Source organism: Ceratotherium simum, chromosome 29, assembly GCF_057802395.1.
Source record: "Ceratotherium simum simum isolate JZ-2026a chromosome 29, ASM5780239v1, whole genome shotgun sequence".
Taxonomy (NCBI): Eukaryota; Metazoa; Chordata; class Mammalia; order Perissodactyla; family Rhinocerotidae; genus Ceratotherium; species Ceratotherium simum.
The window spans coordinates 13,014,522-13,041,325 of NC_141928.1; the positions used below are offsets into that span (position 1 = coordinate 13,014,522).

General features: G+C 39.3%; 1 protein-coding gene and 1 pseudogene across 1 annotated transcript; both read right to left on the bottom strand.

Moving 5' to 3' along the window:
• Positions 1 to 2,632: 2,632 nt before the first annotated feature.
• On the bottom strand, positions 2,633 to 20,466 carry LOC101401390 (olfactory receptor 1G1-like; annotated as a pseudogene).
• A 155-nt stretch (positions 20,467 to 20,621) lies between these two features.
• Positions 20,622 to 21,542, bottom strand: LOC101401125 (olfactory receptor 1N1-like). The gene has a single exon (XM_014781952.1). It carries the CDS (start codon positions 21,540 to 21,542, stop codon positions 20,622 to 20,624), a length of 921 nt encoding a protein of 306 aa, XP_014637438.1.
• Between the last annotated feature and the right edge of the window lie 5,262 nt (positions 21,543 to 26,804).

Here is a 26,804-nt window from a genome sequence, read left to right on the forward strand (position 1 = left end):
AGGAATTTTTTAATATGCAACATCTGTCACCTGCAAATAGAGATGGTTTTACTTCTTTCTTCACAATCTAGATGCCTTCTATTTCCTTTTCTTACTTAATTGCTCTGGCTGGAACCTCTAGTACAATGATGAATAGAAGTGGCAAGAGTGGATGTCTTTACGTTATTCTTGGTCTTAGAAGGACAGAAATAGGAAGAATAGATAAAGGGATAGTGGAGCTCACAAGAAATACAGATCACGTCCAGGTGATTAGAGTGAGTGGTGTGAGAGGGTATTTTCTGCAGATTATATGGGACTTAAACTGAGTGGGTCTGAGGAAGTAGAAGGTCCCACAGAAGAGAAAAGAGTGAAAGAAAGGCCCTGAGGGGGAATGGGTATAGTATATATGAGGGAATGAGAGTTCAGAGGTAGTCAGCATTCTAATTTTTAATAATTATGGGACATGAAATGAGGAAGAAACTCTTGTAGAAAGAGAGATGTATGGGAAAGAACCGCTTCAATATTTGATATCATTCTAAAAGTCATAAATCATTTCAGTAAAAAAAATAACACACTGCATGTTAAAAACCGCTGAATTATGTACTTTAAAAGAATGAATTTTATGTTATATGAATTATATCTCGAAAATTGTTAAAAAATAACATATCATACTGAAATGAAAAAATAACTCACTATTCACATGAACTCTGCATAGAGAAGGATTTTCTAATGATAACACTGGCAGGAGAGTCACAAGGAGGAATTTTTTATTGGTTTCATATATGTAAATTGAAAATTTATTTATGTCAAAAAATCAAAAAGAAAAGTGAAGGATGAAAAGGTGATTGGGGAAAGTTTATACTATGAGTAAGAAAGTGTAAAGTTTAAATCTTTACTGTAAAAAGGACTTATATAAGTCTTTAAAATAGTCAACTGAGATGAAGAAATAATTAACAGAGGAATAAATAAAATTTATTTACAGATTAAGAAAACAATCAGTAAGCAAAAAAATCCAAACAAAAAAAGTTACCATTTTTTGCTTATTGTATTTGCAACAATTAAGTCAAAAATTACAACACATAGTACTCTAGGATGCAGAGGAAGGAGCAGTCTCACAGAATGTCAGTTGGAATGTAAATCATTCACAGTTTTGTAAACTATTTTGGCAACATGGATCATGAGCCTGAAAAATGTTCCACCCGTCAAATCCACTTCTTAGCATTTGTTGTAAGGACATGAGGAAACCTATATATATGGTTTATTCACAATGATCTTCATTGCATTATTGTTTATAGTAGTAAAAATAATTAGAAAAATCTAATCATCCATAACGGAAGAAGATTATATAAAAATATGGCACCTACTTCTGCTATAATATTAATTACGAAAATGTTTATGAAGATTTAATAATAATAGTGTAGAAAACATTCATGTTATAAAATGATGTGAAAAATCTTCTTAACAATATAAAATAAATGCACAGAGAAAAGGACCATAAAAATAACCTGAGGCTTTTGCTTCAAGAAAAATGTTGATTAAATTTCCATCTGATAAATCACAATAAAATTTCATGTCACAAGCAAAAAAAAAAATTGGATATTCACAGTAATTTCTTTTAAGAAGGGATTTAAAAATATTTCTTTACAGTATATTTTAGATCTTTACTGTAATGACACAAATGATTTTTCATTTGGAGAAAAAAGTAAACCAGAGTTTAGAAAGTAAAGAATAAAGTCTGGTCACAACTAACAAATGAAAAAATCAAACCACCTGCCAGAGACAAAGATCCAGGCCCAGATGTTTGGTATTGGACAAATCTCTTAATCTTTCTGTGCCTAGGTTCCTTTTCTAGAATATTCTTGTCCTCCCAGGCACACACAGATTCTGCCTAGTGGTTCTCCTTGTTTTTCTCCATCTTGAGGCCAATTCCCTTGAGCGAGTTTCTTCCAAAGCAGGGTCAGAATTAGTGCCTAGTGAAGCCCAGTGACTTTACCGAGGTCCTAACCTGCTTAATCTTGCCAGCGTTTCTTGTGGTTGGGGAAGAATTTATAGTCCTATGTTGTGCTCCTATTGGGCTTCCTCCTAGAAACCAAGTATTTGCTGGCATTTTTTTTTTTCTGGTGCGGAAGATTCTCCCGCAGCTAACATCCATTGCTAATCTTTCTGTTTTTTTCATTGAGGAAGACCAGCTCTGAGCTAACATCTGTGCCAATCTTCCTCTATTTTGTATGTGGGACACCTCCACAGAATGGCTGATGAGTGGAGTAGGTCCACGCCTGGGATCCCAACCTGTGAATCTGGGCCGCCGAAATGGAGTGTGCGGAACTTGAACCACTCGGCCATGGGGCCGGCCCCTGCTGGCATTTTTGATGTTCCCAACTCTAGATTGATTTTGCTTGGACACATATACCCTCTTATCACAGGTACGGCCTGTAGGGACTGCTGGTTACTCACATTCTTCAGACAGAAGTTCTGTCCTTAGCCAGTTGGTCCTATTCCAGCCCTGCAAAGTCAGAGTCTTCATTTTATTGCATCTGCTTGTGAGGCTAAGCACCATGCTGTCTTGAATGTGAGTCTTTCAAATTCATAATGGGCAAGTCTAGGGAAGAAGTCATGTTGAAAACTCTGGGCTTCTACACTAGGGAAGTTCTTTTTACAGGGTGGAACATCTTCCCCAGCCAAGGAGTCTCCACAAAGCCCCGTTCATGTCCCTGTTCCTCAGACTATAGATAAAGGGGTTCAGCATGGGAGTGACCATTGTGTATACCACAGATGGTATACCAGTATCTGCTGAGTAGGAAGATGAGGGCTAGAAATACACCAGAAAGAGTGTCCCATAGAAGAGAGTGACCCTTGTCAGGTGAGAGCCACAGGTAGAGAAGACTTTGTGCTTCCCCCCAGCAGAGGGGACCCTGAGGGTGGTGTGGATGATGTGGGCATAAGAGACCAGGACACAGGTGAGAGGGACCACACCTGAGAGGGCTGCATTAGCAAACATCGTGACCTGAAAGATATGAGCGTCTGAACAGGCAAGTTTGAGGAGTGGGAGAAGATCACAGAAGAAGTGTGGAATGGAATGGGAGGCACAGAAGGAGAATTGAGACATCAAGAGAGTGTATGAGAAGGCCAGGAGGTGAGAGCAGAGCCAGGACACGACAACCAGCAGCAGGCAGTGTCGGAACACATGAGCGTGGTGTAGTGTAGAGGAAGGCAGATGGTCACGTAGCGGTCATATGCCATCACAGCCAGCAGGAAGTTATCCAGCAGGGTCAAGGCCATGAAGAAGTACATCTGCAGGAGGCATCCAGTGTGGGAGATAGTGTGGTGCTGTGTCTGGATGTTCACCAGCACCTTGGAGACAATGGTGCAGGAGAAGCAGGTATCAATGAAGGACAGGTTGGTCAGGAAGAAGTACATGGGAATGGGGAGGTGAGGGTCAGAGCCAATGGCCAGGATGGTGAGCAGGTTCCCCAACACAGTGACCAGGTACATGCCAAGAAAGAGCCCGAACAGGAGATGCTGCTGCTTTGGGTGTTCAGAGAAGCCCAAGAGCAGGAAGTTAGAGATGCTGGTTTGGTTTCCAACTTCCTTCTAAGGCAGAGAAATTAGAGGATAATCTTGCTTAAATAAAGATAAGCTCTAAATATTACAGAGTCCAAGGACTTTGGTTTGTTTTTCTCTATTCCTTGAAGAGATCTCTGAGATTTATTAGTAGCTGTAATGGCAGGTGTGCAAACATGAAAACTATGAGGCCTGTGGACTATGATAAACATTGTGATGGAATGTAATTTGGTTTATGGATTCCTGCCCCACAGGTGTCTGAATGAGGCTGAACTGGTTTTCACCTGGAATGAATCTCTTCAAGTTTTAATTCTTTCTTAAACTTTAGATCACTTGTTCAATCTTATTGCCTTATTATGGAGTCCTTTGAGGTCATGCATACACTAGGACTCAGTGGGCAATACAAGGTTCTGTGTGTGTGTGAGTGTGTGTGTCTTTTTTGAGAGAAATGGAAGAAAGAGTCTCTAGGTGTGCTAGAAGTCTCTGCCTCTTTGTGTTTGAAGACTATTCCAATGAATTAATGTGAATATAAAAACTTTGTTAACTGAAAAGTAGTTTGTCAATAAAGGGCATGTTGTTTTCATTATCATCATCAACTTCACCATGAGCAGCTTCGGTTTTAAGATCACAGTCTTTGGAGTCTAGAGACTGGTCGGGAACCTTTCTCTGCCCATTCTTTGGAATGTGTTCTTGGACAAGTTACTTAAGTGCCCTCAGTCTCTGTTTTTTAGCTTATACAATGTGTACTTGCTTCATAGAGTCTTTGAAGTTATTATAAAGATAACATAAATGGAGGGCAGGCTTTAATTAAGGGACTATTTCTTACTGTCATTGGTACTAGGAGTTGATGGAATGTGAGCCTGGGACCCAAGATGCGGTGTTTAGCATCATACAACATGCTTTATAGCTCTGCATTTCACATGCCTTTTTTCACTTTGGCAAATGCCCCCTTTGGGTTTTCTTTCTTTGCATTTATTGAGGATTTTTGCATCGATGTTCATCAGTGATATTGGCCTGTAATTTTCTTTTTTTGTGTTGTCCTTGTCTGGTTTTGGTATCAGGGTAATGTCAGCTTCATAGAATGAGTTAGGGAGCTTCCCCCCCTCCTCAATTTTTTGGAAAAGTTTGAGAAGGATAGGTATTAAGTCTTCTTTGAATGTTTGGTAGAATTCACCAGGGAAGCCGTCTGGTCCTGGACTTTTATTTTTGGGGAGGTTTGTGATTACTGTTTTGATCTCCTTACTGGTGATTGGTCTATTCAAATTCTCTACTTCTTCTTGATCCAGTTTTGGAAGGTTGTATGATTCTAAGAATTTATCCATTTCTTCCAGATTGTCGAATTGGTTGGCATATAGCTTTTCATAGTATTCTCTTATAATCTTTTGTATTTCTGAGGTGTCTGTTGTAACCTCTCCTCTTTCATTTCTGATTTTACTTATTTGTGCCTTCTCTCTTTTTTTCTTGGTGAGTCTAGCTAAAGGTTTGTCAATTTTGTTGATCTTTTCAAAGAACCAGCTCTTGGTTTTATTAATTTTTTCTATTGTTTTTTGCTCTCTATTTCATTTACTTCTGCTCTGATTTTTATTATTTCCCTTCTTCTACTGATTTTGGGCTTTGTTTGTTCTTCTTTTTCCAGTTCCTTCAGGTGCATTGTTAGATTGTTTATTTGAGATTTTTCTTGTTTGTTGAGATAGGCCTGTATCGCTATAAACTTCCCTCTTAGAACTGCTTTTGCTGTATCCCATAAATTCTGGCATGTCGTATTTTCATTTTCATTTGTCTCCAGGTATTTTTTGATTTCTTCTTTGATTTCTTCGTTAACCCAGTCGTTGTTCAGTAGCATTTTGTTTAATCTCCACGTATTTGTGGCTTTTCTGATTTTCTTCCTATAGTTGATTTCTAGTTTCATACCGTTGTGATCAGAAAAGATGCTTGGTATTATTTCAATCTTCTTAAATTTATGGAGACTTGTTTTGTGGCCTAATATGTGATCAATCCTGGAGAATGTTCCATGTGCCTTTGAAAAGAACGTGTATTCTTCGGTTTTCGGATGGAATGCTCTGTATATATCTACTAGGTCCATCTGTTGTAGTGTGTCGTTTAAGGCCAATGTTTCCTTATTGATCTTCTGTTTGGATGATCTATCCGTTGGTGTAAGTGGAGTGTTAAAGTCCCCTACTATTATTGTGTTACTGTCTATTTCTGTTTTTATGTCTGTTAATAATTGCTTTATATATTTAGGTGCACCTACATTGGGTGCGTAGATATTTACAAGTGTTATACCCTCTTGTTGGATTGTTCCCTTGATCATTATGTAATGCCCTTCTTTGTCTCTTTTTACAGTTTTTGTTTTAAAGTCTATTTTGTCTGATATGAGTACTGCTACCCCAGCTTTCTTTTCATTGCCATTTGCGTGGAGTATCTTTTTCCATCCCTTCACTTTCAGTTTGTGAGTGTCTTTAGGTCTGAAGTGTGTCTCTTGTATGCAACATATATATGGGTCTTGTTTTTTTATCCAGTCAGCCACCCTATGCCTTTTAATTGGAGCATTTAGTCCATTGACGTTTAAAGTAGCTATTGATAAGTATGTACTTACTGCCATTTTTTAACTTTTTTTTTTCTCAGTGTTTTAGTAGTCCTTCTCTGTTCCTTTCTTCTTCTATACAGAATTGATGGTCACTTTAGTTTGACCTCTGTCTGAAAGCTGTACTCTTAACTCCCCTCCTCCCTCATGTTTTTGATATCATATCTAACCTCTTTGTTGTGCATTTGTATCCATTACGTTCTAATCATGGAAATAGATAATTTTTCCTATTTGTGGTCTTTTCTTTTCCCCTTAAATCAGTCCCTTTAACATTTCTTGTAGCACTGGTTTCTTGGTGACAAACTCCTTTAATTTTTGCTTATCTGGGAAAATTTTGATCTCTCCTTCCATTTTGAATGATAACCTTGCTGGGTAGAGTATTCTTGGCTGTAAGTTTTTTCCTTTTAGCACTTTAAATATATTGTGCCATTCTTTTCTAGCCTGTAAGGTTTCTGCAGAGAAGTCAGCTGATAGCCTTATGGGGTTTCCTTTGTACGTAACTTGACATTCTCTTGCGGCTTTTAGGATTCTCTCTTTATCTTTAATTCTGGACATTTTGATTATGATGTGTCTTGGTGTGGGCCTCTTTGGGTTTATCTTGTTTGGGGCTCTCTGTGCTTCCTGTACCTGGATGTCTGTTTCCTTCCTTAGGTTAGGGAAGTTTTCATCTAATATTTCTTGAAATAGATTCTCTGACCCCTTGTCTCGCTCTTCTCCTTCCGGGACACCTATAACACGGATGTTAGTGCGCTTGATGTTGTCCCAGAGGTCCCTTAGACTGTCCTCACTCTTTTTAATTCTTTTCTCTTTTACCTGTTCACCTTGGGTAATTTCTTCTAGTCTTTCGTCCAGCTCACAGATCCGTTCTTCTGTATCCTCTACTCTGCTTTTGAGTCCCTCTAATGAATTTTTCATTTCCAGTATTGTATTCTTCATTTCTGATTGGTTCTTTTTTATATCTTCCATTTCTTTGTTGACATTCTCACTGAGTTCATCTATTCTTCTCCCCAGATCAGTGAGCATCCTTAACACTCTTAGTTTGAACTCTCTGTCGGGTAGGTTGCTCATTTCTGTTTCACTTAGTTCCTTTTCTGGGGTTTTGTCCTGTTCCCTTACTTGGAATGTAATCTTTTGCCTCTTCATTTTGCCTCTTTCCCTGTGCTTGTGTCTACGTATTAGGTAGGTCAGCTACGTCTCCTGCTCTTGGATAGGTGACCCTATGTAAGTAATGGCTTAGGAGGCCTGCAGTGTGCTTCCCTCAGTTCTCAATGTTCCAGGGGTGACCCCTATGTGGGCTACGTGTATCCTTCTGCTGTGGCCTGTTTGCTCTCCCTGTAGGCGCCCAGGGAGGCTGAGTTATGCTCCTGGCCAGCTGTTGTAATGCTCAGCTGCTTGTAGTTGTTGTGGGCCCTTCAGTCTCTTTATCAGGTGTGGGGATCCCCAGCACAGTTGGCTGCAAGTTCTAATACCACATTTGTGTTGCAGTATTTCTTTTAAGTGAGTAGGCCCCCACCGTGGCAGGTTGTTAGGCTCAGGGCCTTACAATTGCTGTAAGCCTCTAGCCTATTAGGTCTCTTGTCAGCTCTCTGAGGATTGCAGCTGGGTGGGGCTGGCCTCAGGCACAGGAGCACCCAATTGTTTCAGGTTTTGGAAGGTGGGGCAAACCTCCTATGTGGGTCTTTGAGAAGCACAAGTCTTCTGCGGCTGAGAAGCCCTGCCGCCCACAGGTCCACACACACAGTCAACACAGTCCTGCCCCGTGTGAGTGCCCCGACCTCCCCAAGCGGACCCAGTCTCTCCACGGCGGGAGTCCCACACACTCTGCCACCGCCCCACACTCTCCACCCGCTCCTTGTGCACACCCTGCCCCACTCAAGTCGGCTCAGTTGCCAGGCTGCAGAGAATCCAGTCACCAATCTATGCAGGCCCACACGTTGCCTGAGGGCTTGTTGTTGGGTGGGGCCAGTCTCTAGGGTGGGCTGCCTGCCCTGGCTGAGCTGGATTAAATCGGTGCTCTAGCGGGTGGGGCAGACCCTGGGCTAGCAGGCCTCAGGGAGAACTCCAATGGCGTCTGTGTCAGCACGCCCACACCAGGCCACAACAATGGCCGCCGCCAATGTCCCAGTCCCTGGAGAGGTCTCACCCCTCACCGAGATGCACTCAGGGCCTATTAGGTGAGTCTCTTGTCACCAAAGCACTGTACACCTTTCTTTCTGGTGATTTTAGGGTGATTCCTGAAACGGGTGAGTTTGTGCGTGGGCCCTTTAAGAGCCAGTTTTAGTTTCTTTGTGAACCGGGTTTTCTGGGGGTGCTCCCCAGTGTTTTAGTAGCAGACAAAGTCAGATATTATGCCGCTGGTCTCGATTGTGCTGGGTCCACAATATGCCCCCAGCAGGGCCGCTCCCCGGCTCAGGGCCCCGCGTCTCCAGGGAGGCTGCGGACCTGTGGGCTGCTCCCGGCGGCCGTGAAGCTGGCGGCTTGTGAAGGCGGCGTTTTTCCTCTCCAGAAGGGAGTCTCTGCCTCTTCCACCTCAGTTAGGATTGTCCGTTGTTGCAGGAGTTCCTCTCATCCAGTTTTCAGTTCTGTCTCAGGGGTAATTTTTCCACGAGTAGTTGTAAATTGGCTGTGTCCACGGGAGGAGGTGAGTTCCGAGTCTGCCTACGCCGCCCTCTTGACTCCTCTCCCCAGCTGAAGTTTCTTTATCAACCATGATGTGCAATCAAGATGAGGAATTCCAATGTTCTTGGTTGATGATGTGGAGAAATAAATGCAATGAACAGTCAGTGGCAGCACATCTTAATGTCATGTTTGTTTCGTGTCATGATTAAAAATAAAATATACCCTCTGGAGTCTAACAGAATTTTCCCATTCTTTATTCTTGATGTGACTTTGAGAAAGTCACGTAAGTGTTCTTGGTTTCAGTTTCTACATCTGTTTCAACGGGATAATGATAGAGTTTGCTGTATAGAGTGGTTATGAGGATTAAATTAGATAATGATTATATAATGTTTAGATCAAGGCTGGCACAAAATAAGTGCTCAGTAAATATTGTTTATTATTGTTATTGCTGTTTTTAATAAAATGAAGGTGTTTTGTCATTATTGTGTCCTGGTCACTGCCTGTGGGTTGGGCTTCTAAGTTGTGAGATGTCAATACTAAATGTCATCATCATCATCACCATTATCATCATTGGCAGGAACACCTTTGAAAGGTTATGACTCTACTCAGAGCTGTCAATGGCAAAGTGTTTGTTTTTGCATCTGGAAGCCAAGTGTAAACTTGGTCAAATAACTTAATCATCAGAGCTCCACAAATTATTAATTGCATAGTGTGAATAAGTAAGTCTATCTTAGTTATTCGCTGGCTCATTTTAAGAAAAAGACAGGATGTGAACGAATCTGGTAAGCTCTAAATGAAAGTGGAGGAGCAAATTACTGATATTGACCTGGTGTGGTGGCTGAGAGTGATTCTGGGAACCACCCCTGTCTGAGTGGACTGAGAGTGAATTATGTTTTGTTGCTGCATAGATGCTATCTCCTGGTTACTGGTGGGGCTTGGGAAAGGGTAGTCTGTGACCCATTCTCCATAATGCCTTCAGTCTGGACCATCAGGGACCTGATGAATACCAGAGCTAAGCACCCCTCATGGTGATCAGAGGAGCCAGAAAATGACTGGCAGTTAGGGATGTAGGAAAGAAAAAGGAAAAAAGCAAACTGGAGAAGGTCTATGGGTTATGTGTCTGTGTGTGTGCGCGCATGTTCATACTTGGGCCTTAGATAGACTCTGCTCTCTCTCCCCATCCCTATGTCTCAGTTCTTACCTGGAGAGGCTTGCCAGCCTCAGTCTCTGACACTTCCACGAAGGAGATTGGGTTCGCCGTCCAGTTGTCTCCCTAAGAAGACATGTCTGGAGTCACAGAGCCCTTCTCTGTCTGTAGGAACAGCGCAGACTGAAGACTCAGGTCTTGAGTGGTAGCTCAGACACAGGAATCAGGAGGAGCTGCTGACTCTTCACAGGCAGTGTCTCCTGGAACCCATTCCCAGACCTCCTAGCTGGAGACAAGATGGGGCAATTGTCCAACCTCCCAGCTGTCCCCTCTGGACTGTGGCCCCCTGAGTCCCCGAGTGTCAGTGATAATTCCATTCAGAATGACCAGGGCTGGGATCCATGGGAACACTCCTGCTTTTTCCATTGGGTGAAGTGCCGCTTAGATCCATCATTTAGCCCTAACATTGAACAGGGTCTGTCTCTGTCATGGAGTCCACACTTTCTAATTAGAGCCCAGAGTTCATGGATGAAGCACCGTATGTCCTAGAAAACAAGTAAAAAATAAAGATAAAATAGATCAGAGATCACAATCTTTGCCTTCAAATGTCATGTAGAAGAGAGAACATTCTTATTTTTTATGACCCCAGAGAACAGAGATATGAATAATATGTAGACTCTATTTAAGGCCCAGGGTGTGATCTCTGGATTTATTTGTTTATATATTTATGCTGTAAATGTATCTTACATATGAAAGAGTGTGTAAAACATATATGTGCTCTTTAAAGAATGATAAAATTAGTGCCCGTTCTCCCACCACTCATCTTAAATAGCATATGGCTCCATCCTTTAGAAGCCCCTTGTGCTCCTCTTTTCAATCATATTCCTTTCCTCCCCCTTTAAAGGAAACCACCTTCGTGAATATTGTGTATGATTTTCTTATTTTTGTCTGTAGTATTGCCATATATGCATTGTTGGGGGAGGTCATTGAGAGGATGTGACTGCCGGTTGACCCGCGAGCTGGACCTGTGCAATCAGAGGCTCCTCGCCCCTCCATTGTCATTGGAATGTACACTCTGCCCACGGTTCCCACAGTGGCAGCCTTGAGAGAGCAATGTGTTGTTGAGACCATCTGTATGCTATACGTGACTGAACACAGGGACCCTATATAAATTTTTAAGATTCTGGTGGGCAGATGTGGAAATCTACTTATCTTGCCTCCGCCCAAGACAAGGCTGGTAAGTAAGTTTCCTTGCTGATTAAACCTGCCACCTACCCATCAGGAGTGGCTTGCCTCTTCCTTTAGTCTCTTCTTGCCTCTATGTAGGAGGGCCAGTTTGCAAACTAACATGCATATATGTCTAAATTATACACAGTATTCTCTGGATTTGCCTGTTTTTGTCCTTTATGTGAAATGAATTATGTTTTTTTATATTCTTCTGTAAATTGCTTACTTTGTTCAACATTATTCATTTCGATTCATGCATGTGGATGCATATAGCTGAAGGGCATTCATGTTCACTGTTGTCTTGTACAGGTCACAACCCCTCAGCATAAACTCTTCTTGCCCTCTGAATTTCAGAACTTCTGATTTGGAATTATGTTTGGAATTATGTGTACGTTGTCTACCATTCTCTCAGCAGGTTCTGGGGTAGCACTCCATACTCAAATACATAGTATTTCCACAACAGAATGAATGAATGTTCACATGAAGTATAACTAATAAATGCTATAAATAGACCCGTGTAAATTCAGATCATGTTTTGCTGCTAAATGAGTTCACCGAAAACCTAAAAATATCTTTCTCTCTCCAGAGCTTTTTGTGTGATAGAAATATAGATAGATATTCTAGTGGGTATGTAGTAGGATTTCATTGTGTATATTAAAAAAAATTAAAGAGTGAAGTATAACACACAGAGAAAATTGCACAAAACAAAATATACCACCTAAGAAATTATTAGAAACAAATCACCTTATATCACTTCCCAGATTTAGAAGTAGAACATTGGCAGAACATCGGCAGAACATCTGAAGCTCCTTTTGTGTACCTGCTAATCATTACTTTTTTCTCCTTCTTGAAGTAAAATAATCCCTATTCCCTTTCCAACATTTTATTTTAGTTTTACCTACTTTTGAACTTTATGTAAATGCACTCATACATTATGTACTTTGTTCTTGGCTTCTTTTGTCCAATATTTTACTTTTGTGAGATTCATCTAGATAGTTCTACATCATGGTACTTTGTTCATTTCCATTGCTGTGAGTCGCTCCATTGTGTGATGATACCACATATTACTCCTGCAATCAACTGTTGCAGGAATAGTTGGTCTTTTGGCTGTTAGGAATAATGCTGTGATGATCATTCTTGTGTATGCTTCTTGGTACACACATGCATTCCTTTCTGTTGCATACATACCTAGGAGTGGGATTGCTGGGTTCTAGGATGTCCCTATCTTCAATTTAATATAAATGTCAAACTGACTTCCAAAGAGATTGTACCAAATTGTACCTAACTTTTACTAGCACTATATGAAGGTTCTGGTTGCAACACATCCTTGATAATACTTGGTGGTGTCAGCCTTTTTTATTGTAGTCATTTTGGTGTGTGCGTATTGGGGGGCATCTCTTGATGGTTTGCTTTTATATTTCAGTGATTAATAATGAGATCGAGTACTTTTTAAATACTTATTAACATTTTTATTTCCTTAATTTTGAAACTGCTTGTTTAAATTTTTGTTCATTTCTCCATTTACCAATCTGTTATATTCCAATTTATTTATAGAACTGTTTAAATATTCTAGATACTAGTCCTTTGTTGATTATATATATTACAAATATTTTCTCTGTCTTTATGGTTTGTCTTTTCACTCTTTTTACATTGCTGTTTGCAAAATAAATATTTTTTATTTTAATTGATTGAATTTATCCATACTTTCCTTTTTTCTTAGTGCTTTATTTGTGTCTGGTTTAAGAAGTCCTTTTTTCCCTGAGTTTAGGAAGATATTTTCCAGCATTCTCTCCTACAAACTTTATAATTTTGCTTTTCACAATTAGTTCTTTAGTCTACTTGGAATTGATTTTTGTGTGGGGGGTGGTGGTGTCTATTTTTTATTTTTTAACATCAAGACACTTAATTGTTATTATTATTATTTTTTAATTTTTTGTTTATTGCAGTAACATTGGTTTATAACATTGCAAAAATTTCAGGTGTACATCATTGTACTTCTATTTCTGCATGGACTACATCATGTTCACCACCAAAATACTAATCACAACCCATCACCACACACATGTACCGAATTATCCCTTTCACCCTCCTCCCTCCCCCCTTCCCCTCTGGTAACCACCAATCCAATCTCTGTCCCTATGTGTTTGTTTATTGTTGTTATTATCTACTACATAATGAAAGAAATCATACGGTATTTGGCCTTCTCCCTCTGACTTATTTCACTTTGCATTATACCCTCAATGTCCATCCATGTTGTCACAAATGGCTGGGTTTCGTCGTTTCTTATGGCTGAGTAGTATTCCATTGTGTATATATACCACAGCTTCTTTATCCATTCGTCCCTTGATGGGCACTTAGGTTGCTTCCAAGTCTTGGCTATTGTGAATAAGGCTGCAATGAACACAGGGGTGCATGTACCTTTGCAAATTGGTGTTTTCAAGTTCTTTGGATAAATACCCAACAGTGGAATAGCTGGATCATATGGTAGTTCTATCCTTGATTTTTTGAGGAATCTCCATACTGTTTTCCATAGTGGCTGCACCAGTTTGCACTCCCACCAGCAGTGTATGAGAGTTCCCTTCTCTCCACATCCTCTCCAACACACGTTGTTTCCTGTCTTGTTAATTATAGCCATTCTGACGGGCGTGAGGTGATATCTCATTGTAGTTTTGATTTGCATTTCCCTGATAGTTAGTGATTTTGAACATCTTTTCATGTGTCTGTTGGCCATCTGTATATCTTCTTTGGAGAAATAAGACACTTAATTATTAATTTGAAAGGTTCATCTATAGACTCTTTTGAATTGCAATTGTATGAAAATGTCATCTGTGAGTAAAATGCAGCTTTGTCTCTTCTTTTAGAGAATTTATATCCTTTATTTATTTTTCTCACCCTACTGCACTGGATTTGACCTCAAGTACAGTGTGGGATAGTTGTGGTGAGAGCTTGTATTTTGTCTTGTTCCTTATTTGGACAGAAAATATTTAAGTGTATAATAATTACTTATGTGCTGTACATATGCTGAACGTATATGCTGTATGTTTGAAAAAAGATAACTTTTTTCAGATTGAGAGACTTTCTTCTATCCTCATTTTGCTTAAGAAGACTTTTTAATGAGTGGATGGTGAATTAAATTAAATGTTGTTTCTTGCATCTGTTGAGATGTTATCCTTGCATCATATGATTTTTGGTCCTTTGTTCTATAAATATGGTGACTTACTTTGATGGTTTTTTTTTTTTTTTTTTGGTGAGGAAGATTTGCCCTGAGCTAACATCTGTTGCCAATCATCCTCTTTTTTTCTTGAGGAAGATTTGCCCTGAGCTAACATCTGTGCCAATCTTCCTCTATTTTGTATGTGGGTCACTGCCTCAGCATGGCTGACAAGTGGTGTAGGTCTGCAACTGGGATCTGAACCCACGAACCCAGGCCACCGAGGAAAAGTGCACTGAACTTAACAACTACACTATGGGTCTGGCACCCTGATTTTTGAAATTGAAGTATAATTGGCATATAACATTATATTAGTTTCAAGTCTACACTGTAATGATTCACTATTTGTATATATTGTGAAATGATCACCACAATAAGTCTAGTTAACCTCCATTACCATACATAGTTACAAACTTTTTTTTCTTCTGATGAGAGCTTTTAAGATTTACTCTCTTAGCAACTTTCAAATATGCAATACAATATTATTAACTATAGTCACCAGGCTGTACATTACATCCCCTTGACTTATTTATTTTATAACTGGAATATTTTACCTTTTGACCTCCTTCACCCATTTTGCCAACCTCTCACCTCCCACCTCTGGCAACCACAAATCTGTTCTCTTTATTATGAACTCGTTTTTTTTTTTTTTTTGGTTTCACATATAAGTGAGCTCATACGATATTTGTCTTTCTCTGTCTGACTGATCTTAATTGCTAACTTAGCATAGTGCCCGCAAAGTCCAACCATGTTGTTGCAAATGGCAAAATGTCATTCTTTTTTATGGCTGAATAATATTCCATTGTATGTACACATCACTTATGCTTTCATCCATCAGTGGACACTTAGTTTGTTTCCATATCTTGGCTATTGTAATTAATGCTGCAAAGAACATGAAGCATTATCTTTTCTAATTAATGTTTTCATTTTCTTAGAATAAATACCCAGAAGTGGAATTGCTGGATCATGTGGTAGTTCTATTTTTAATTTCTTTTCTTTTATTTTTATTAATTTTTTATTTTATTAAGGGCATACTAGTTTACAACATTGTGAAATTTCAGTTGTACATCATCATCAGTCACCACATATATGTGCCCCTTTACCCCTTATACCCACACCCCTAGCCCCCTTCCCCTTTGGTAACCACTAATCTGTTCTCTTTGTCCATGTATTTGTTTATCTTCCACATATGAGTGAAATCATATGATGTTGTCCTTCTCTGTCTGGCTTATCTTGCTTAACATAATATCCCCAAGTTATATCCGTGTTGTTGCAAATGGGACAATTTTGTCTTTTTTTTTTTGTAGGGAAGATTGGCCCTGAGCTAACATCCAATGCCAATCCTCTTCTTTTTGCTGAGGAAGATTGGCCCTGGGCTAACATCCATGCCCATCTTCCTCTACTTTATATGGGACGCTGCCACAGTATGGCTTGACAAGCGGTGCATCGGTCCGCACCTGGGATCCAAAACTGCGAACCCTGGGCAGAAGAAGCAGAGTGTGTGAACTTAACCACTATGCCACTGGGCCAGCCTGATTTTGTCTTTTTTTGTGGCTGAGTAGTATTCCATTGTATATATATACACCACATCTTTTTTATCCATTCATCAGTCGACGGGCACTTGGGTTGCTTCCACGTCTTTGCTATTGTGAATAATGCTGCAATGAACATAGGGGTGCATAAGTCTCTTTGAGTTGTTGATTTCAAGTTCTCTGGATAAATACCCAGTACTGGAATAGCTGAGTTGTACGGTATTTCGATTTTTCATTTTTTGAGAAATCTCCATACTGTTTTCCATAGTGGCTGGAACAGTTTGCATTCCCACCAGCAGTGTATGAGGGTTCCCTTTTCTCCACGTCCTCTCCAACATTTGTTGTTTTTTTGTCATGGTAATTATAGCCATTCTGACAGGTGTAAGGTGATAGCTCATTGTAGTTTTGATTTGCATTTCCATGATGATTAATGATGTTGAACATCTTTTCATGTGCCTGTTGGCCCTCCATATATCTTCTTTGGAAAAATGTCTGTTCATATTCTCTGCCCATTTTTCGATTGGGTTGTTTGTTTTTTTGTTGTTCAGTTGTGTGAATTCTTCATGTATTTTGGAGATTAACTCCTTGTTGGATATATGATTTGCAAGTATTTTTTCCCAGTTGGTGGGTTGTCTTTTTGTTTTGTTGATGGTTTCCTTTGCCTTAGAGAAGCTCTTTGGTCTGGTGAAGTCCCATTTGTTTATTTTTTCTTTTGTTTCCCTTGCCAGAGTAGAATGGTATTCGAAAATATCCTTCTAAGACTGATGTGAAAGAGTGTACTGCCTATATTTTCTTCTAGGAGTTTTATGGTTTCACATCTTACCTTCATGTCTTTGATCCATTTTAAGTTAATTTTTGTGTATGGTATAAGATAATGGTCTACCTTCATTCTTTTGCATGTGGCTGTCCAGTTTCCCAACAGCATTTATTGAAGAGACTTTCTTTTCTCCACCATATGTTCTTGGTTCCTTTGTCAAAAATTAGCTGTCTATAGGTGTGTGGTTTTATTTCAGGGCTCTCAGTTCTGTTCCATTGATCTATGTTTCTGTCTTTTTGCTATTACCATGCTGTTTTGATGACTATAGCTTTGTAGTATATTTTTTAAATCAGGGATTGTGATGCCTCCCACTTTGTTCTTTTTTCTCAGGATTGTTTTGACTATTTGGGGTCTTTTTTTGTTCCATATGAATTTTTGGATTCTTTGTTCTATTTCTATGAAAAATGTCGTTGGGATTCTAATTGGGATTGCATTAAATCTGTAGATTGCTTTAGGTAATATGGACATTTTAAATATGTTTATTCTTCCAATCCATGAGCACAGCATATCTTTCCATTTTTTAATGTCTTCTTTAATTTTTTTCAATAATGTCTTATAGTTTTCACTGTCTAGGTCTTTCACCTCCTTGGTTAAATTTATTCCTATATATTTTATTCTTTTTGATGCAATTGTATGGACTTCTTTTCTTAATTTCTCTTTCTGATAGTTCATTATTAGTGTATAGGAATGCAACAAATTTTTGTATATTGATCTCATATCCTGCACTTTACTGAATTTGTTTATTAGTTCTAACAGTTTTTTGGTAGAGTTTTTAGGGTTTTCTATATATAATAATAAATTATTTTTTCAAAACATAATGTTTTAGCTTTGTTGGTCTTCTCTATCATAGGTTTTATTCTATTTTGTTATATTTTGCTCTCATCTGTCTTATTTTTCATTTGTCTTCCTTGGATTGATTTTGTTGTTCTTTTATAGCTTCTTAAGATGAATTCTTAGCTTATTATTTTGCAGCCTTTTTGTTTTCTTTTCTAACATTTTCATTTAGGTTATAAATTCCTGTAAATAATTTTCTACAAATAATGTTTTATATTGGTTTTGATTCAGATCAAATATTTTCTAATAGCCATTATGGTTTCTTCCTTTACTCCTAGATTATCCCTGGCTGAGTTTCCCAATTTCTAAGTATGTGGGGATTTCTACTTATAAATTTGTTATGATTTTTGGGTTAATTGCATGTGGTCGGTATGATTTCAACCCTTTGACATTTGTTGATATTTGCTTTATGGCTCATTAAATGAGCAAGTTTTGCAAATTTTCCTTGAGTTCCTGCAAAGGATGTATTCTCCACAAGTGTTGAATGCAATGTTCTATACATGTCCATTAAGTTGATATTGTTAATTTCACCTTTCAAAAGTTCTATACCTTTACCAAATTTTCAAAATATATTTATTCTATCAATTACCATGAGAAGTGTGTTAAAATCTCCCACTAAGAGTGGGTTTTTCCAGTTCTCCTGGTTCTAATAATTTTCCTTTATGTATCTTTGTGGCTGTTCATTACTGAAAAATAATAAAATTGTATATTTTCCTGAATGAAAGATTTCATTCTTATAACATGAACCTTTATATCAATACTAATGTTTTTTGCCTTGAAATCTATTTATTTGATAATAATAGAGCTATTCCAATATTTTTACGGTATATGTGTTTCCAACCCTTTTATTTTCAATCTTTCTTTATGTTTGTTGAGTAAACATTTTATTGAAGAAATATTTATTGAAGCATGCAGAAAATGCACAAAACCACACATGTGTAGTGTAATGAATTTTCTCAAAGTTAGCACACTCATATCACCAGCACCCACATTAGGTAACAGAACATGAGCAGCACCCCAGAATCCTTCCTCAGGTCCCTATTTAGAGACAGTCAGCACTTATATTTTTTCATAATTGTGTAACACACACTGGAGAGAAATCATTTACAGAAAGTGATGGGGATATGTTGAGAGAGAACATCTTTAACTCATATGATTTCATTCTAAAGTAATATATGGTTACATTAAAAAACAATATATTCCACAAGAAAATTTAAAAAAGTTGACTATTTGCATGAATTTTGCATAGTGAAGGATTTTTAAGTTATAACTCCAGCAAACGAGGTTACAAAGAAGAAGATGTTTTGATTGGACAATAAACAAAATAAAAACTTCCTTACATTAAAAAATCACAAAGTTAGGGGGCCGGCCTGGTGGCGCAAATGGTTAAGTGCACACGCTCCACTGCGGTGGCCCGGGGTTCGCTGGTTCGGATCCCGGGCGCACACTGACGTGCTGCTTGTCGAGCCATGCTGTGGGGGTGTCCCATATAAAGTAGAGGAAGATGGGCACAGATGTTAGCTCAGGGCCAATCTTCCTCAGAAAAAAGGGGAGGATTGGTATCAGATGTTATCTCAGAGCTGATCTTCCTCGCAGAAAAAAAAAAAATCACAAAGTTAAGAGAGAAAGAATTAACAAGGAACATTACCAAGACAAAGAAGATAGGGATGTAATACCTTTAATATAAAAAGGCCTATACAATTCAATAAAAAGTTCCCAATAGGTAATTGGCAGATGACACGAACAATTAATAAGAAAATTTTAAAAATTGGTTAACAAACTCAGGAAAGTAGATTCCTTACCTATAATCAGAGAAATTAAAGCTGCAGTAAGGAGATACTATTTTGGCTATCATAAGAGTTACAATTAAGGGGAAAACTGAACATCAACATATGGAGATCATGTAGTCAAAAGGGAATTTTGGCAGCATGGATAAAGAGACCTAAAAATGTTCTACTTAGACATTCTACTTTTGAAATTATTAAAAGTAACAGACTAGGAATATAAAAATAATTTCTTTTCAGAGACTTTCACTGCATCAACATTTGTAATAGTGAAAGCTTAGAAATCCCCTAATCATCCAACAATGGTGAAACTTTATATAAATCATGGACCTTTCTTCTGATGTAATCTTGGAGAGCCAAATGTTCAGGAAGAGTTGTTAATATGGAGACAACTCATGCATAAGATTAAGCAAAAAAGTATATATAATTGTACCTCCAGTATTTTCTCAACAAAGTAAAAGACAAAAAGTAACTAGAAAAAGACAGGAGTTGAAATGATGTAAAATATTGTCTGTCCTTGTCTTTAAATGGCAGGATAGTGAGTATTTTTTTCTTCTTTCTCCTATTTATTTATGTTTTCCAAATTTACTATAATGCACATGTATTGTTCTGCAGCAGAGAAAAATGAAATAAGCTAGAAATTAAAAACCAAAGAATCAAGGTCTTGTCCTAATAACTAATAATCACTTACTGTCAGAGTCTTAGATCTAATCCCAGTTGTGTGATTTTGAGCCAGTCCCCTGATCTATCTGTGCCTAGTTTCCTCTCCTGGAATTATTCTCACTTTCTTGGTTCCAGAAAATAGTGTGTCTTACTGGTTCAGCTTTCTCCGTGTTTTGGTTAATCCTATTAATGAGTTGCTTCCAAAGCTGGACGTGCAAATAGTGACTGAAACTCAGTGCAGTTGACCCTTTCTGGTCTTGTCAGCATTTCTCGTAGCTGAGTGGGACCTGTTAGTCATAGGCCGAGCTGCTAACTGGGCTTCCTCCTAGAACCTGACTTCTGTCTGATATCATTCTTCTGGTGGCTGCCACTCTCTGGTTTCAGTCTGCTTGAACACTTATACCCAGTAATCACGTCACGCTGTAGGGGTTACTGGCCACTCCCTCTTTCAGGTTGCAGCTCTGTCCTTGGCCAGTTGATCCTATTATAATCTTACCAAGTCAGGCATTCTCCTTTTGTTAAACCTGCTTGTGAGGCTGAACACCCATCCCACCTTGAAATTGTGTTTTCAAAATTACAACAGGGAACTCCAAGGAGAAGGCATTTCAAAGAGGTTGAGCTTCCAGTCTGAGGAAGGACGCTTTATTGAGCAGAGCCTTTTCCTCAACCAAAGAGTTTCTGCAAAGCCCCCTTCATATCCCTGTTCCTCAGGCTGTAGATAAAGGGGTTCAGCATCGGGGTGACCATTGTATATATCACAGACACAACCATTCCAGTGTCTGCTGAGTAGGAGGATGAGGGCTGGAAATACACCAGAAAGAGTGTCCCGTAAAAGAGAGTGACCACTGACAGGTGAGAGCCACAGGTAGAGAAGACTTTGTGCTTCCCTCCAACAGAAGGGATCTTGAGGATGGTGTGGATGATGTGGGAATATGACTCTAGGACGCAGGTGAGAGGAATTGTGCCTGAGAGAACCGCTTCTGATAGCATTGTGACCTGAAAGATATGGGTGTCTGAACAGGCAAGTTTGAGGAGTGGGGGCACATCACAGAAAAAGTGTTGGATGGAATGCGAGGCACAGAAGGAGAATTGAGACATCAGAAGAGTGAGTGAGAAGGCCAGGAGGTGAGAGCAGAGCCAGGATGCAGCGACGAGCAGCAGGCAGCGTTGGGGACGCATGATTGTGGTGTAGCGGAGAGGAAGGCAGATGGCCACGTAGCGGTCATACGCCATCACAGCCAGCAGGAAGTCATCAAGCAGGGTCAACACCATGAAGAAGTACATTTGCATGAGGCACCCAGTGTAGGAGATGGCATGGTGCTGTGTCTGGATGTTCACCAGCACCTTGGGGACGATGGTACAGGAGACGCGGGTATCAATGAAGGACAGGTTGGCCAGGAAGAAGTACATGGGAGTGTGGAGGTGAGAGTCAGAGCCAATGGCCAGGATGATGAGCAGGTTTCCCACCACGGTGACCAGGGACATGCCCAGGAAGAGCCCAAACAGGAGAGGCTGCTGTTCTGGGTGTTCAGAGAAGCCCAGGAGCAGGAAGTCAGAGAGAGTGGTTTGATTTCTAATTCCCATTTAAAGTAGAACATTTGGAGGAAAATCTTGCTATCAGGGAAATGCAAATCAAAACTACAATGAGATATCACCTCACGCCCGTCAGAATGGCTATAATTAACAAGACAGGAAACAACGTGTGTTGGAGAGGATGTGGAGAGAAGGGAACTCTCATACACTGCTGGTGGGAGTGCAAACTGGTGCAGCCACTATGGAAAACAGTATGGAGATTCCTCAAAAAATCAAGGATAGAACTACCATATGATCCAGCTATTCCACTGTTGGGTATTTATCCAAAGAACTTGAAAACACCAATTTGCAAAGGTACATGCACCCCTGTGTTCATTGCAGCCTTATTCACAATAGCCAAGACTTGGAAGCAACCTAAGTGCCCATCAAGGGACGAACGGATAAAGAAGCTGTGGTATATATACACAATGGAATACTACTCAGCCATAAGAAACGACGAAACCCAGCCATTTGTGACAACATGGATGGACATTGAGGGTATAATGCAAAGTGAAATAAGTCAGAGGGAGAAGGTCAAATACCGTATGATTTCCTTCATTAAGTAGTAGATAATAACAACAATAAACAAACACATAGGGACAGAGATTGGATTGGTGGTTACCAGAGGGGAAGGGGGGAGGGAGGAGGGTGAAAGGGATAATTCAGTACATGTGTGTGGTGATGGGTTGTAATTAGTATTTTGGTGGTGAACCTGATGTAATCTATGCAGAAATAGAAGTACAATGATGTACACCTGAAATTTTTACAATGTTATAAACCAATGTTACTGCAATAAACAAAAAATTAAAAAAAATATACATAGACTCCAAAAAGTTATATTATTCAAAGCCTTTTGCCTGTTTTCTGTGTTCTTTTCAAAGGCACAGAGATGCACTGGTGTGTCTTGGTGGCAGGCGTGTAAACATGTACAGAGGTGAGAACTATGGGTGATGATAATAGGACATCTTGTTGGGGGTCAACTTTGTATTTTAACTGTCTAGTAAGTTGTCCTGTAGACCTCCTGGATGTGGGTGAACTGGAGATTGGCTGAGAAGAAATTTACTAAGTCTTAGTCCACCCCCCTACCCTTTTTTTAGCAGGAAAGCTATCAATTTCATAGGCTTGTGAAGTTTGAAGAAGATATTGGGGATATGCATTTATTAGACAATTATTAAGCAGAATTGTCTCTGTCTATCTCTCTCTCTGTCATTCTCTGTCTCTGTATCTCTCCGTGTTGAAGGGTAGAAAAGGGATAATTAATTAATGAATAGTTCATAGCTGGGACTCAGGTATTCTTGGTATGGTGGAAGTATCTGTCCTCTTTTTCTTTTGAAGACCCATCAAATGAGCGAATGTGGATAAAATTACTTTATTAACTCAAAGGAATTTACAAATAAAAGTTCCCGTTACCATCATCATCAACAGCATTATCAACATCATCAGTTCTTAGGAGTGTTGGCTTTGGTGTCCTAGAGATGGGAATCCTTTCTGGCTATGTTATCCTCTGCAACTTACACATTCTCTTATCCTCTCTGAGCTTCAGTCTCCTAGTCTGTAAATTATGTGCATACTTTGTATACTTATTGTGGATAAATGTTCAGATGACATATTCAAAGTGCTAGCACAGAGGACAGCTTCAATAAATTGTGATCATAGTTATTAATATTGCTAGTAGTAATAGATAAAATCGAACCTGGGGTTCCTGACGCACCAGAAAATGTTAGAGGACATGCCTCCCAGCTCTAAACACTCATTGCTTTTTATATTTTGGGTAAATTATTTACTTCCTTTGAGCCTCATTTTCTTCTTCTGTGAGATGTGGACATAAACCTACCATATAGGACTTTTGAAAGCATCAAAATGCCAGAATTAGTTCAAAGTTTTTTCAGGACCTATGATATAACATCCACAACGAGAGATTTTATTTGTGCATTTGGTTGGTGTGGAAGGATGAACACACACAAAGCAGTGCCATCCTGTGCTAATGTCATGCTCTTTGATCTGGTGATAAAACACATTCCTTCTGGGTCTGACAAACTTACATTTGGTGGCCAGCCCCCTGGTGGATAGTAACATTGAACAAGTTTGCTCAGTCTTTCTGGACTCAGTTTCTGCATCTGCTTGAAGAGAATAATGCCTAGCTCATAATGTTGTCATGAGGATTAACTTAGATAAGGATTGTACAGAACTAGATCAATGACTGGCTTATATCAAATGCTCATCAAATATTAGCTTTTCCTGATATTATTGTTTTCTCTTGATGGAATTAACAAAAGAAGGGTGCTTTCTGGAGTGACCAACTAGTCCTTTGTGTTTGCCCAGGACTTTCCTGCTTTCAAAACTGAATGCCCTACTTCCAGGAAACTCCCTCTGTCCTGGGCAAACTGGACTTTTTCTTGGTCACCGTTTGTGGGAAGTTGGGCTTTGAAAACTGTAAAGTTTCATATATAGAGCTGTAAGTGTCATTGTCATCAATATCATCATCCTGACCCTGAGTGGCAATGGCTGTGACTAGCAGTACCGTGACAAAGCATCCACTTTGACATATGACATGTGCAGACCCAGGTTTGAGTCCCAGCTGTACCATCTTGGTCAAATCATTTACCTTCTCAGAACCTCAAATGTAAAATGAGCCTAAATAAAATTACCTCAAGTAATTCTGAGACTCAAGTTAAAAAATGAAGTAGGACTTGCTGAGCTATCAATTGTTGTGGAGATTGTTAGTCTTTTTGGGTGGTGGCATAGAATGATTCTGAAAGCCACTCATGATCAAGTGGGCTGAGAGTGAATTGTTCACATAGAGTACAAGTGCCCTAGGCACTGCACAGTTACAGTGTCCTGGCCACTGGCAGCGGCTTAAGGACTGCTGATCAGCATTGACCCAGGCTGGACTCTCAGGGAGTTCATGAATATTAAATTAAGGCCCTCCTCATGATAGTTAAGAGAGCCAGGTTGTATTTGGCTGAGAGTGAGGAAGGGGCAGGAAAGGAGGAAGGAATAGGGGAGGAGATGTGTGTGTGTGTGTGTGTGTGTGTGTGTGTGTGTGTGTGACCAATAGCTCCCATCTCTACCCCTCAGGTCTTACCTGGAAATTCTGACCATCCTCAGATCCCGATACCATCATCAGGTGTTGGGTCTACCTCCTCTATTTGGTTTGCCTTCCCTACTGCTCCACGAGAGGATTTGCTGGAACCTCAGTTTTCTTCGTTCCCTGTAACCGCAGCGCAGACTAAAGACTCAGGGCTGGAGCAACCTGTCCTCAGGAACAGGAGCCAGGAGGAGCCCTGGGCTTTACACATGGAGTGTCTCCTGGGACCCAATCCAAGATGTCCTAGTTAGAGACAAGATGGAGCAATGTCCAACCCCAGCTGTCCCCTTGGGGCCCTGGAGTCCTGAGTCCCAGTAGTGTCAAGAACACCTTAGTTTCAGAGTGACCAGGTCGGGAATCCTGAGAACACTGCTCATGGTACCCCTCCCTTGGGCATGGGAGTAGGAAGGCTCCATCTCCCCTACCCTAACCTGCTATGGATTCTACACATTGTAATCAAATTCATAAAGAAAACCTATCATTTCCCAGAAAATAAATAATAATAAATGAGTTGAACAGATTTGATGTAGGGTGGGCCACACAATCATTGTTTTCAAATTTCTATAGTTTTGTACATAGAAAAAGTGAACAGCCTTGTTCCCTGTGAATCCAGAGACTAGAGATATGGCTCATCTGTAAAATCTGCCAAAGTAATAGGAGCTTCTGTATGCAAGTTTACTTTAAATTTTTTAAATTGTAAAATACATCATACTATACAAAAAAGAGTGTGTAAAACGTGTACACACAGTTTTCTTATGGTTTTACCAGATATGCATATAAGCATAAATCATGTATTGTTTATATTTGCCTATTTTTGTCTTTTACAGGAATGGAATCATTTAGCTTCTTTCACTCAATATTATGTTTTGACGTACATTCATTTTGATACTTGTAGCTACAGGTCATTCTTTTTCACACTGTATAGTAAAGGTTCACACTGTCCTACCTAATATCTTTAGGGGTTTTCATTTTGGAATTCAGAATGTTTCCAATTTTAGAAAAGACTACTGTGCATGTATCATTATTTATGTGATACCACCCATAGATTCTAATACTAAACATTAAAATCAAATACAGTAATATTTTAGCAAGAAAATGTATGAATATTCATACCAAGTGAGATAAACACATATTTTTAAATAGCCACATGTCAATCCAGGTCGAATTTTTCTACAGAATGAGTTTGCAGAAACTCTATAAATTACCTTTCATTCATTTTTGGATTTTAGGATTGCAGCTAAGGGATTGTGGACTTACATTCCATTGTAGGATTGTACCATAGTGTATTTGTCCATTCCAGCGTTGATGGACATTTGAGTTTGTTGCCAGGTTTTTGCCATTTTTTTCCCCAAAATTATTTATCATCTCAAGTGTTACTCCTCCTATTCTCATTAAAAAATGAAAAAATGACATTTGAATAAATGTAACCTGGCCTTCTCCATTGTTCATTTCTTCTTTAAAAAATTTTTCTGCATGAATATTGGAGGAACATTTTAGACCACCATCCTCTAAAGAGAATGCCTCCACAATAACAATCATTTATCATTTCTTTGTTCTATTGTTAATATTTTAGTGATAGCCCAAACTTTATTATTTCAGCAGAAATGGCTAGATAGGGCCAGCCTGGTGGCATAGTGGTTGGGTTTGTGCTTTCCACTTTGGTGGCCTGGGGTTCACGGGTTTGGATCCCAGGCATGGACCTACACACTACTCATCAAGCCTTGCTGTGGTGGTGTCCCACATACAAAATAGAGGAAGTCTGGCACAGATGTTGGCTCAAGGACAGTCTTCCTCAAGCAAAATGAGGAAGATTGGCAACAGATGTTAGCTCAGGGCCAATCTTCCTCACCAAAAAAAAAAAAAGGCTAGAGAACTGGGATTTTGTTTCCTATCTCTTTTATACCAAGTTAAGTTAGATTATTTTCATAAGTGAGAGAATAAATGAATCCATAACATCATTTTATTCCGTTTTGAACTGCTGCACTCATGACCATTCTTACACAGTCTTCTGGTGTACCTGTTCAAGTTTCTCTAGGGTACGTACCAAGGAGTAGAATTGTTTCCAAGGTCATTGGTGAATGCCTTAGTTCGGGTCTCCTGAGAAGCAGATGCCAAGATGGCATTTGAGAGATTTATTTTTAAGAGATTTATTGAGGAGGGAGCAGGAGAAATCAGGGAGAATGTTC

Bases quoted from the DNA above. Each gene is read 5' to 3' on its own strand.
- LOC101401125 (XM_014781952.1), bottom strand. From the start codon at position 21,542: ATGGGAATTAGAAATCAAACCACTCTCTCTGACTTCCTGCTCCTGGGC.